At 38.5% G+C, this 14,596-nt stretch overlaps 1 protein-coding gene across 1 annotated transcript; it reads right to left on the reverse strand.

The window, feature by feature from the left end:
- Positions 1-12,434: 12,434 nt before the first annotated feature.
- LOC131607286 (thiamine thiazole synthase, chloroplastic-like) lies at positions 12,435-13,905 on the reverse strand. The gene is made up of 3 exons (XM_058879299.1): positions 13,440-13,905; positions 12,831-13,319; positions 12,435-12,736 (listed from the first exon to the last, which is right to left on the reverse strand). Exons 1-3 carry the CDS (start codon positions 13,854-13,856, stop codon positions 12,581-12,583), a joined length of 1,062 nt encoding a protein of 353 aa, XP_058735282.1. The 5' UTR covers positions 13,857-13,905; the 3' UTR covers positions 12,435-12,580.
- Between the last annotated feature and the right edge of the window lie 691 nt (positions 13,906-14,596).

The raw sequence follows: 14,596 nt of genomic DNA on the forward strand, positions 1-14,596 counted from the left end.
ACAAAATATGTTGCTTTCTACGAACGTTCGGTTGTTCCCACAAAATTTGTGAACACCGAGTGTCTAGAAACTTTGGGTCTCATCGATGGTGTCACCCGTTTGCTCACTAAATCTAGCCTCCACCATCTTTGTACCGAACCCGTACCTACTTATGAGCCGCTCGTCTTAGAATTTTTGAGTTCCTTCAACTACGACACTCCCTCTACTCAACCATTCTCAACCGGTACCATCCAATTCCGGATGTTCAACCGTGAATATGCTCTAGATCAAGATGTCGTAGCTTCATATTTGCATTTTAATCATGCTCCAATTGCTCACCGCTCAATCTTTCAAGAACTCAATGGTCGATCCTGGGAGGATCTCGCTTTTGAATTTTGGTTCCATCTCACTGGAGAAAATCCTACCGGTTGGAGAGCTCTTCATGCTTCTCACATTCAAAACCCCGCTATACGTTATTTTCAACGTGTTTTGGGGCATATTATTTTTGCAAGATCCAACAACCACAAGGTAAACCAAAATGAATTATTTTTCCTTTACTGTGCGCTTAACAATATCCGTTTCAATGCCGCACCGTTTATGTTCCAACACATCCAAGGCTTAGTCAACGCCCCCGCTACAAATCCATTCTTGCTTGGAGGCATTATTACTACCTTGGCCTGTGCTTTAGGTCTTGGTGACGAGCTCCTATCACTCTCTCATCTCATGAAGCCTGCTCAGTCACTCGATCTCACTTACTGCCGCGATTCCCACTTGGTTTCACCCCGCCATGATGGCCGATACACTTTGGTCGTCAATAAAGTTCCTATTCCTTATGTCATCCTTCCTTGTCCTGAAAGAATTAACATCCGTTATGTTCAACGTTGGAGGCTTATTGAAGAAAATCCTCAAGATGACCAACAAGAACATCCTAATGAACCAATGGATGCAAATGAAGAAGAACTCAACCTAGGGCAAGCTGATGTCAACCAACCTCCTCCAAACAACCCTCCGCCTATCACTCTTGAAGCCATGTATGCTGCTATTCAACGCCAAGATCAACTCGTTCAAGCTATGCAGACAAACCAAACTGAAACAATTAGGCTCATCCGAGAGATGCAACAGGAGCACCGTGACTATGCTATTAGGAACGAAAGTCAATACGTTGAAATTGCCACACATTTGCATGATCTTGACATTCGTGTTAATTACTCTCCTGATAGACGTCGCCGTGTTCGTACAAGAGGCGCGAGCAGTTCTCAAAACCGCAACAATGAGGAGTAGTCCTTATGCACTGAGGACATTGCATCATCTAAGTCTGGGGGAGTCGTATTATTTCTATTTCCTATTTCCTTTAGTTTTATTTTTCCCTTCAGTTTATTTCCCTTCCTTGTAATGCTTTTCTAATTCAATAAAGAATATTTATGGAATTTAAGTCTTATATGTATAATTCCGTAGTTATTTCAATTTCTTCCATTTTCTTGAGCCATAACAAAAAATTTTTGCTCCTAAACGATAAACGCAAACCCCACACGTTCAAGAAATACGAAGCTACTCAATCACTCAACGCACCGAAACTGAATTAGTCAATATCCTTATTGTCACAACACTCTAAAACCCCCGAGTATACATAACCGATTTGAATACCCGTTATACCAAAACCACCGACTTTAAGTTTTGAAATAACCCTTAGTAGTTTATTCTAGCAGTCGGCACCGTCTTAGATACAAACTACGCAGAGAGTCGATGAATATAAGTGTATGATCCTCATAATAATTATGTGTTCAACTATAAGAAGAAATGTGCCTACTAAGTAAGGTGATCCTCACAAGATCATTTAACCTAACGGTCGCAAATCTCATATACAAAGAATTTAAAAACTCACTGTCGATTGGTTCAGAAGTCATCTGGTAATGAACTTGGTAGGAAGGACTATTGTCCGATTCCCCACAATCTACAAGTGAATGCTAAGGAGTATACCACATATTGTGCCAGAACTCCATGAGAAGGATCATAGTCACTAACCGACTACTCTGCTATGTGCGTGTCAAGATAATGGGCTTAATGTGATTGCGCGCGAATGAAAAGGGTGAAACATGATGACAAGTCAAATAGGTCGAGCTATAATAGCATGATTCGGATTGGTATGCATATTGGGAGTTGTTTAGTGTTGTTACTATAGGTTTATTGCTAAGATTCGTTACTTCCGAATAAGAACACTATGTAGCTAAGTATGACTGAACGACGTGGTGGAAGTGTGTTTCATTTATCTTTATCTTCTTATTTTGCTTGAGGACAAGCAAAGGTTCAAGTCTGGGGGAATTTGATAACACGATTTTATATCGTATATTTAGCCTAAAATCCATAGATATTTATAGCATTTTCCATTTATTATGTCAATTTATTATGATATTACGCGTGTATTTGCTTTGTTTCAGGTTTTACACTTCAATTCCGACTATTTGCGAAAAGGAAAGAAAATCGAGCTTAAATGACCAATATTTATGCTTAAAAGACGAAAAGGGGTGCTGAAACTAAAGAAGGGTGCAATTAGCACCCAAAAGGCCCAAAAGAGATATTCAGCCCACCATGAATCAAAAGGCGCGTGGCCCAGACCTGCAAGCAAGTGGAGACGCACGTCTCCACGTTCTCTCCAGCCACGTCACCAAGAGGAGACGCCCGTCTCCAACTGCCCAAGATTTTCTCCACTTGAGACGCACGTCTCAAGTCTTCCTGAAGAAACGGAGACCCACGTCTCCACGCCCAGTCTGCAGAAAGTTCCTCAATTCACGGATTCCAACTGCAAACCTCCTCCTATAAATAGGACCTGCTATCCCACTTCCAAAGTGTCCGATTTCCTGCCAACGAAGTGCTGCCGAAATTGTACCGCGAACTGCTTTTCATTATTCTGTTTCCATTTAACCTTCTATTTTCTCACAACGATTTCTACACTGGAAATTGTTGTGAACTTTTCATAGATCTAGCCTTACGTTAGATTTATCGCTTTATTTTCCTTGTTTTTATTTTCTGCCATTTAAATTCCGAAGAACGATCCAGCCAAGCTGTGGTGGAAGTTCGATACTTGAAGAATTATTTGCCATTTATTTAATTCAGGTTTTTATTTACCGCCTTTTATTTATATTACTATTGCATGATATATCTATATTATATGCCATTTAATATGCTTATCATTATGAACAAAACCGATTTATGCATGTTTAACCGTATTAATATGTCTGGCTAAAATACTAAAGGTATCGGTATGTAAAGTAAGTTAACCGTAGGGATCCGAAATAAATTGGCTTAAATTAGGTTTTATTAATTATCACTTATTTTTGGTTTATATGTCTAGTTTAATTAGTAAGTCTTAAAACCAATAGAGCGAAAGTTTGAGGGATTAGGACGGTCAAAGGTTAAAACCAATAGAGCGAAAGTTTGAGGTCTTTAACTGGATAGTAGACATAGGACATTAGTTTTAAGGATGGCGAAAGCGTATTAAAACTAATTGGAACTTATTTATTTTCAAAAATTGTTTTTACACTCGAGCGGGATGGCGAAAGCGTACGTTAGGGGTATTAGCTTGCTCCGAGTCAACAGAGCGAAAGTTTGAGATTAGGAGATTTAAATAGATAACAACCTCGTAAAATAGGCATTTTATTAATTACATTGTTTCCAAAAAGCTCTTCTAAAATCTAATGGGATGGCGAAAGCGTACATTAGGATTAGGATAGTAGTCTGAATCAACAGAGCGAAAGTTTGAGACGAGGATTTTTAATCAATTGGAATTAGTAAAGATTTTTAATTTAATTATGTAAAAGCCAATGAACCTTCGGATTACCTTTAGTTAAACGAAATACATACTGATACCTGTCTTTTATTATTATTCTTTATTTTCTCACAATCACTTTCCCTTAGGAACAATCGAAAATTTTAGTACTCCTAGCTTTACATAGTAACCTTAGATAACGGTAGATCGATTCATAGTCCCTGTGGATTCGATATCTTTTAAAACTACACGACACGACTGTGCACTTGCAGTTATCAGATTTATAGACACGTAAAGTCGCGATCATCCGCTTTTATAAACGGAACATACTCGCTCGGTTCGGGGTGCCACAGGCGATCATAACCGATAACGGCACCCAGTTCACGGACATAAAATTCCAGGAGTTCGTAACCAAACTCGGGACGAAACAGCACTTCACTTCGGTCGAACACCCTCAAACGAACGGACAAGCTGAAGCCGCCAACCGGGTCATTCTCCGTGGACTAAAGAGAAGGTTGGGCGAGGCGAAAAAGGCTTGGGTCGAAGAGCTACACAGCGTCCTTTGGGCATACAGGACGACCCCACATTCGAGCACAGGCGAAACACCGTTCAAGTTAACCTATGGCACCGAAGCCGTGATCCCCGTGGAGATCCGAGAACCATCTCGTCGGACTGAGTCACCTCTCGAGGAGGAACTCAATGACGAAGCTATGAGAGAAGAGCTCGACATGGTCGAGGAAATCCGAACAGGATCTTCCCTCCGAGAAGCGAAATTGAAACAACAGATAGCCCTACGCCATAGCACTAAAGTTATCAAACGCGGATTCGAAATCGGAGACTTAGTTCTCCGCAGAAACATGAAAGATTCGCGCGAGGGCAAACTAGCCCCGAACTGGGAAGGCCCGTATCGAGTTTACGATAAAACCGAAAACGGTGCGTATTACCTCGAGAACCTTCTCGGCGAAAAACTTGCTCGACCTTGGAACGCTGAAAAACTCAGACGCTATTACAGTTAGAAACAACCTAACGCTACCCGACCGCTCATAGCGAACACGAGGAAAGGCTAGGCAAGGACTCGCGCCATGGTACAAGCGCGTATGCTCCACGACAGCTTCGGTCGGATAACCCCTATCAGGAGGCAAAACCGACTACGCAGCGGGACTTACACACAGACCCTCCGCGGAAGTACCTGCACGGCAGAACCCCAGCTCGCGATGGGATCGTTCACGCCGCGAGCACCTGGCCCCGACCGCGGCCTCGAGCTCGCTTATAGCGCACACCTGCTATGCGCACCCGGGCCGTTCCCCACACGCCCGGGCTATAAACCTCGGCCGAGCACAAACATAAATATTCGACGATAAAAATCAGATAAGCACAAATAAACACTGGAGCATAAAATGCAGAATAGCATTAAAAACCGACCAAACTGGCCGGAGATATCCAAATATTACAAAAAACTATCCGGGCATCGCCCAACTAACTACTTTGGCACGCAGGCCACAAAACGTTGGCACGCAGGCCACTATCAAAAAGAAACTGGTCAGACGTCGCCATCCTCCTCCTCGGCACCGTTGTCCTCACCCTGGGGCTCCTGCTCATCTTCCCAGTCTTCGAACTCCGGATTTGACTCAATCCGTCCGTCCACAACCTTATTGTACGGACCGATGCCCTTCGTCACCAAGCGCGGATTGAGGACTTTCAGCTGATCCACCGCGGCTTTAAATCCAACCCCCAGGGTAGCAACGCAGTCGACCTCCAGCTCCCTCACCTTGCCTAGAAGCTGGGAGCGGGTCACCAAGGCTTTCTCGTCTTCATCTTCCTCGGTAGCAGGGAGATGAGACCTCTCTAATTCAGCAATTCGCTCACGGAGCCTTTCTCCCTCGGCCTCCAAAGCCCTGACCTTGTTCCTCTCTTTACAGAGGTCTTCAACAATGCCGCTCTGAACCTCATACTTATCCTTGTACTGTTCAAACTCGTGCTCTAGCTCATCATATTTGGTCTGCAGAGCATCATAGTCCTTCTGAGGGCAGACCCTTTGGGCATTGAGGGCCAAGGCCAGGGCGGCCACCCTCATTATCCCTTCAAGATCCTCGGACAAGTCCTTATCCCGGGCCACCCGATCACGCCTGACTATATGCCTCACCTCCTCGCGCTCCAGCAGCACGTTTCTCTTCGAGAAGATCCCCCTGTGCAGAGTACATGAGGGCAGCACTATGTCATCCTCGGAAGGGTTGTCATTGATAAGGGGGCGTAGTTCGGGGGTCCCCTCGTTCTTTTGTTTTTTCCCGGCCGGAGAACCTCCCGAAGTCGTCCCAACCGACGAAGGGGAGCCACCATCAGGCGCACCCGCAGCAGCCGCCTTGACCTCCTCGACCCGCGATCGCTTCACGGTCAGCTTGACGACCCCCTTGTTCTTTGCCCTCATCTTCACAACCTTGTCATGCAGGTCGGCCATTTTTCCTGCAAAATAAAGAGTTAGAACCGAAAGGATATTGTTCGAACAAGAAATAGTTATCTCACCTAACAAAATTATCGCATCCCCGTAACTCCCACACTCGAGGATAGCTTTTGTGTTGATATGTCGAGGCTCCAGCATAGGACCTCCATCTTCCTCGAATAAGGGATCCCCGTTGAGATATGTACATACTGACGGTCTAAACCCGTCCACGAAAGAAGCGAGCCGCTGATACCCCCCCGTATCGCGCTCATTGAGATCCTCGTCCCGGAAGATGTAATAGTCGGTCCCATGCTCGAAGTGGTCAGGCTGCCACTCCAACGGGAACCGAGCAGATGGGCCCACTCTCCTCACCCCATCCTCAATATACTCGCGTTCCTCGAACAAATGGTTCTCGGCCTCAGGAGTGAGCGGCTTAATTATAAAATATCGACTCTTGAAATGCTTGATAGAGTCCTGATAAATGGCGAACAGCTTCTTCGGCTGCTTAAAGGACACCCAACTCCACTTGCCGTCCGGATCGCGCAACCTCTGCAAATGAAACACTCTGAAGAAAAGAGGCAGAGTCGCTTCGACCTCCAAGTACCCACATACGACTTCGAAGGCTCTTAAGAACGCTAAAGCGTTGGGATGAAGCTGAGACGGGCACAAGCGCAACCAACTGAAGATACTCCGTTGCAAATGAGTGAAGGGAAGTCGGAGACCAGCCTCCTTAAAGACGAACTCATACATTGCGAAACGAGGACCAGGGAATTGCGAGCAGATCCTCTGATGAGATTTAGGCACAAAGGCGCCCCAAGGAGGCTCCTCGTCCTGGTCAAGGTCCTCGATGACGTTAAAGGCTTCCTTACTTGAAGAAGCGGAGGAAAGATGTGCGAGACGAAGAAGAGAGCTATGAGCGAGTCTTGGAAGTTTGCAAAATGTTAAGTGACAAATGAATGGTCTTCTCGCTCCTTATATAGGGAAAGGAGGCCAAAGGGTGTCATGATAGCCTAGGCAGCCTAGGAGACGCCATCATTGCCTACACCCCCAAGGCGGCTCCATCCACGAAAGGGTGCCACGTCATGAAGCAACTTTGAAAACCCAAGCGGCGCAGTCTGTATTTATGCCTAAAAACGGCGCTGCAATAATGACAGTCTCCACAACTGCCACCTGTCAGCCACACTGACAAGAAGCAACCAAAACGTATCAAGTGGAAACCAAGGGACAGCCGTCTCCTCGACTAGTCTTCGAGGACGCCACCCGATCACCCTCTGCTCTTATTCCCAGCAGCAACTTCTCTCCCCGCCGACCTAAGCGTACGATGAGAGCCCAGTTGACGACCAACATTCGTACTCTTGCTCGGCCATCCTCTTGGTTAAAGTCATCACTCTCACAAGACTAATGGCTTGGGGGGCTCCTGTTCAGGACTGGGCCGAGCAGGCCCAGTTCTTCTCACTAGCCGAGCAGGCCCAAGTCATTTGGGCCCATTTACTGGATAACCGTCAAGAGTTATCCACGCGCGAAGACCACGCGTCACGCAGCGGGGGATTCGGTCAACCATCTCCGAACCCTACGCTATGCTCATCCAGAACGTGAGTCTCCTGCTGACTCAGCCCTAGCACGGGACGTTCTGGCAGTTCCCTAGCACGTGGGCCTCCAGTTGGATTTGGCCCAATTAGGGAACCTTGGCCCAGCGCTGGGGGCTATAAATACCCTCTTTCACTAGAGGGTCAGGTATTCCATTCTTCACTCTCAACCCTCATTCTCTGATAGCTACTAACTTAAGCATCGGAGAACCTTGCAGGTACCCCCCCCATCTTGCTCTCCAAGCCAGATTCCGCTGCCTTGACGATTCTTCTGATCAGGTACGATCAATTAATATTCTAAAAAATTTGATTCACATAGGGGAATCGATCCCAAGAACACATATTTAGCATGCCAACATCCAACCAATGAACCAACTCATTTTATTTGTTTTAGTCTTGCTCATTAAATAATATATATATATATATATAGAGGAGAGATATTCTTACTCCAAGAGTAAGTTATCAAGGCTTACTCCTCATCATGACCATTGATTCTTCTTAATCTAATGGTTAAAGTTAATGAGTATTATTTTTCTCTCTCCACATTTAATTACTTATTAATTTTAACCATTAGATTGATAAGAATCAATGGTCATGATGAGGAGTAAGTCTTGATAAATTACTCTTGGAGTAAGAATAACCTTCCTCATATATATATATATATATATATATATATATATATATATATATATATATATATATATATATATATATATATATATATATATATATATATATATATATATATATATATATATATATATATTTTAATTTATTTTTCAATATGATTATATTGTTTTATATATATTAACTCACTATATATGTTTTATATGTTAACATATATGTTAACTTTTTTTTATAATGTTTTTGTTATATATGTAATTAACATTTCTAATACAACGTTTTTTTTATAATATTTTTTATAACTTTTTTTTTTGTTTATTTAATATATAACGTTTTTTTAAATAACGTTTTTTTTATATTGCATTTTTTAAACATATATTTTTTATAAACCACATTAATTAACTATTTTTTATAAACTTCAATTTTTAAACGTTAATATATATACTGTATTTTTTATAAACTGCATTAACTAATTAGTTTTTATACACATTTGTATACACTACACATTTTGCATACTGTATTAATTAATTATTTTATATACTGCATTTTTTAAACATATCATTTTTTATAAACTGCATTAATTAATTATTTTTTAAAAACGTTAATATATACACTATTATAATAACGTTAATATAATTAAAAACGTTAAAACATTAAAAACGTTAATATAATTAGTTTATAAAAACTGCATTAAAAATGTTAATATAATTAGTTTATAAAAACTGCATTAAAAACTTAATATAATTAGTTTATAAAAAAATGTTAGTTTATAAAAAATGTTAAACATTAATATAATAATAAATAAAATGTAACTATTAATATATACTGTACTATTAAACCACGTGGGATGCAGGGGTGAATATGTATTATCACTATAAAATGCATCAAATTCAATTTTTGATTATATATTTATAAAAATTATTTGATTTTCTTCTTTCATTCTCTATGAAACTAGTCAGAGATCCGTGCTTCCGCACGGGTGATTTTTTTCTGGTGTAGTATTTTTTTAATGATATGAATAATATAAATAAAATGAATTATAAGCAATATGCATAATTAAAAGGAATTGTTTTACTTGAATAGAGTTAGAGTTTTATTGATTGTTCTGCTATACTCCCAATTCTTTGAAAACCGAATATCCATAGGAATCGTTTTGAAATTTGAAAATAAATACTTTAGTTTTCAAATAAAAGTCATTATTGTTTAAAATAAAATAGGCATTGTATTGAAAGTGGCCTTTAAGATTAAACATTATTATCGTATTCATGTGCTAATTTTGTGTGTAATAAAGAACCATATAAAAAAGGACATGTGAGTTGGAGAAAAAAATAAAATTTTAACAAATGCAAATGTAAAATTTTAAATATAAATGAAAAATATGAAATAATTTACTTAATTGTAAATTTAACAATAATTATATAGAAAACAATGATCCACAAAAAAATGTTTAAGATAGGTTAAGAACACAATAGCAAAATTGGGTCAGGTAATTTAATAATTGACGGTCCAACAACAATTAAAAGAAAATGATATAGATCACTATGGTTTAATTATAAATGAAAAATGATCATATAAATTCAATTATATTAAATAATCATATAAAAAAATACTATAAGATGGAGATAATAAAAATAAAATATTAACATTTAAAAATGAAAACTATCTCTCAATTAATAGTAATTGTTGATTAAAATAAAATAGCTACTATGTTGATAATGACCCGTGAAATAAAAAAATAATTTGATGCGATATAAAATATATTTAAAAACAAATGTAAAATAAACAATAATCATGGAAATTTAATTGTATTAAATAATGATAAAAAATCGTGAGATGGAAAAAAATATAAAATAAAGATATTACCTCTCAAATAAAGATAATGATTGATTAAAATAAAATAGACATTATGTTGATAGTGACCCGTGAGATAATAAATAAATAAATAAATAGAGAAAAAAATTAAAATGAAAGTAAGAAAGTGTGAAAAAATGTGAGAGAAATTTGAAATTTTAATTAAGATAGAGAAAATGTGTAATGATCGATTAAAAAAAATTAAATATTGAGTTGATAGTGGCCCGTGAAATAATTAAATATTTTTGAGAATAATAATTAAATGATCGATTATTAATATTTTTTGCGATAATAGATAAATGTAGAAAAATTAAAATGAAAGTATGGAAAAATGAAATGTGAAGGAAATTTGGAATTTTTAGTAAGATTAAAATTTAAAAATAGATTATTAATATTTTTTGTGATAATAAATAAATTAAGAAAAATTAAAATAAAAGTAAGAAAGTGTGAGAAAATGAAATGTAAAAGAAATTTAAATATGACTTCCATCATCCATGGCTTACATGTGATGTCATCATTCATGCAATAAAGTTGTAGGGAAAGTGTTATTTAATTTGGACCAATGAAAAGCTAACACTTGGGACATCCATTCAATAAAGTTGAAAGAGTGAATACTTAATTTGTTAGTTACAAAAATGACCTTTTATTAATGCAAATAAATTTGGGTGAAAGGGTAATTTAAGCAATTTGGTCAATCTATTATTATTGAATAGATAGTAGATTAGCTGACAGTATATGCTATAACTACAAATCCTTTTTTACAATATCAAGAACAGAAAGCTTATCTTTATAAGAGCATCTCCAATGGTGCAACCCATTTTTGGGTTCTTTATGGGTCCCACTAGCCACATCATCTTAAAATAATTTTTATAAATTTTATTTTAATTGTATAATTCTAAAAAGTTATTATTGGACCCACAACTTTACCTTATAAACTAATTTGATTGGGTACCACAATTTTTTCATAGTTGCATTGCAATGCAATGGTACTATGATGTGGCATGTCTAGGTGGAGAACTTATTAGAAGGAACTACCATTGGAGATGGTCTAACCTTTTGAAGCATCCAAAGGATTCAAAAGCCTTGAATTCTTGATGGAAATTTTTGTCGGCTATATATGACAATGCATCTGGTAAAATACATCCCTGAAAAAAGTTTACTAAAGATGATTACCTCATAAAGGAGATAATTTTTTTTATCAAATTAACAGACTGTATGGAATTAATTAGCCTCATGTCACAAGACATGAATATTCTTGTTAACATGAAGCAAAACACAAACCTACATACCAAGTTACAAAAATATTCAAAGAGAGTTCATACTCTAAAGAATGAAAGTGACCTTATACTTTGCAACAGAATCAAAGTAAACCAAAACAGAAGGGAGAATAGTAAAAAATTGTAACAGCTTCCTTACCACATTTTTGCAAAATTTTCCATACAAATACTCCAATGATGACTCTATTCTAATCATCCCTCTCTAGCTTCATCCATTTCTAGCATTTTTTTTTCTTTGTCATCATCCTCTTTCAATAGCCACCTTCATTTTCAGGTCTAACAAAATGGTCCATGCCTTGACCTGGTTTTGTCTCACGCTAATGATTCATAAGGGTGCGGCTTATGAGTTCATAGTTGGTGGCCAAAAGGGTTGGAGTGTTCCAAGTGATTCCAGTTACAATCCTTTCAATCAATGGGCTGAAAAGAGCCGTTTTCAATCAATGGGCTAAAGTAACTGTCAGTTTGAATGTATGGGGTGTTAACCATAGCATCACCGTAGTAGAGATCGCACTCACCGTTCAAAATCATCAATTTTCCAACTGCATCCATTCATGGTTCCGAAACGAGATAGGAACAAAACCGATTCGAAATGGGATTAGAATTGATTTATGGAAAAATAAACTGATTTTGAAAAAGAAATATTATTTGATTTTAAAAACCATATTTAAAACTTCTGTGCATCACATCACACAGCCTACTCTTTGACCAATGGATCGCAAATCAAATAGCAAGCCATTGACCATTACTTGTATAGAGGAGAGTGGTAAAGAATCCTATCTAGAATGCATAAATATCTATTTGGATACTTCAAGATAAATGCAGATAGTTCTCGGGAACATGTCCCCTTAGTAGTGGTTATTTGTATTTTCTTTTCACAAAAAAAAAAAATGCTATTGGAGGAGAAATAAGTACGAGGATTTGACAAATGCATTCATTCATGTTAATTAAAACAACAAAAAACCTCATACAAGAGTCACATGAACAAGCCCATATCACTACTAACAAACAACAAAAACAGTATTATTTCTGGCTACTAGAACACTTAAATACTATTAAATTAAAATTAAGCGTCTGCAACTTCAGCATTATCAGCAGCAGCTAGGACAAGCTCAGGGTGGATTTTTCCTGCAGAATCCACAGCATTAGGAAGTCCAAGTGCTCTCAAAGCCAAATGAGCTGCTTTCTGTCCTGAAATCATCATTGCTCCAAATGTTGGACCCTGCATTTTCAATCAACAAACATGATTAATTTAGTACTAGTACTAATTAACTAGATGGATATTGATATGAAACCAAAAAAGTGAAAGTTTTTACCATTCTTGGAGCACCATCAATCTCAGCAACCTCCATTCCAGTAACAATCATACCAGGAACAACCTCTCTAGTATGCCTAACAATAGCATCCTCAGCTGTGTTCATGTCAAGAGCCTTCATTCCAGGAACAGTCTCAATCAAACCAATACTTTTAAGCCTCTTCACACCAGTGGCTCCAAAAGGACCATCATGTCCACAAGAACTCACAACAATTTTGGACTCCATAACATTAGGGTCCATGCAAGATTGAGAATCATGGTTCTGTGCAACCAAAGCCCAGTTAGTGACAACACCGCCGACTCTTCCGTTCTTCACAATCAAATCCTCAGCAGCAACAGCATTGAAAAGCTTCACGTTTGGCCTTGCTAGTAGCTTGCTCATGATGGTGGATGTGAAGAGAGCAGCGTGCTTGATCACAACATAGTCGTCTTGTTCATCATACTCAACTTCAAGCTCGTCCAAGAAATGATGCGCTGGTTTACGCACAACCTGCATCATACACATCAATATCAAAAACATTGTCGCCATAGATCTGATCTATTTGATCTATGATAAAAACATTACATATTAATATTATATAAAAAATGGAAGGAGTGAGAAGAGTTATACCATTGCTGAGAAGAGTTGGCCGCCGAGCCAAGCACCGCCACCAGGACTGACGGATTGTTCGATGATAGCGACCTTGACGTTAGGATTCTTGCTGAGTTCGTACGCACATGAAAGACCAGCGGAACCAGCGCCTACGATGACAACGTCGGTGTCGGCATGTGTGACCATGTCGGTCATGTACCTGCGAGTCATCTCGCGTGAAACAATGGACTCCTTGATAGGAGCGAATTTGAAAGCATTAAGGTCGTAGGAGGGTGGAGGTGAAGGTGCTGCTGATGCTGAGGCTGATAGAGATACGCAGTGTTTTGGTTTGGATCCAAGGGTAAGGGTTCCGTTGAGATATGAGGATTTCTCAGTGAGAGAAGAGGTTGGGGTTTGGGTGTAGAGGAAGGAGGAGGTAATGGTGGAGGAAGCCATGTTTTGTGTGTTGTGAAGTTTACAGTGTTTGAGTTCAGTGGTTAGTGGAAACGGGTGGCTTATTTATTGAGGAAATATGGAGAGTGAAAATTTAGATGACATATTTTGAGAAAATGCATGAAAGACACGTGCCAAACTCATTGGAATTAACCAATCTACTATCTAACATATAATAAAAGATTGACCAAACTCTCTAAATTGCCCTTCTTTCTTCACCTTTTTATCTTTTGCACCAAGTGTTCCATTTTCATTGGTCCACCCACTTTCTACATCATTTTTTTTTTTGAATAGGCAATGGAATTAATAGAGAGCATAAGGGATGCTCGCCCGAAAGTACACAACGAAAATACTCCTACCGTTCAAAACAAGAAAGCGGTAGAGTATTCCAAGAGTAAAAGTTACAACAAGATTTACGCCTATAGAAGGAGCAAAGCCACCTCCAAGAATTGTACACCACCCCACCCCAACATTCATTAAAGCTAAAAGACTCCTCTTTGAATATAATAGCATTCCTTGTCATCCAAATACCCCACAATACACTTTCTACATCATAATACACTACCTCATTTCTCTCTCTTTATAAAGTACAATTTCAATTGAAAATATAATATAGTTGCATATTTATGATTATTATTCATTTATAAATGAATCATTCATTTTAAATTTACATGTTTTTAAATATATTTTATACAATAATAAATTAATTTACATAATATTATGATGTAGTTTACGGGTCACTA

The sequence above is a fragment of the Vicia villosa genome, linkage group LG5 (genome assembly GCF_029867415.1).
Source record: "Vicia villosa cultivar HV-30 ecotype Madison, WI linkage group LG5, Vvil1.0, whole genome shotgun sequence".
Classification (NCBI taxonomy): Eukaryota; Viridiplantae; Streptophyta; class Magnoliopsida; order Fabales; family Fabaceae; genus Vicia; species Vicia villosa.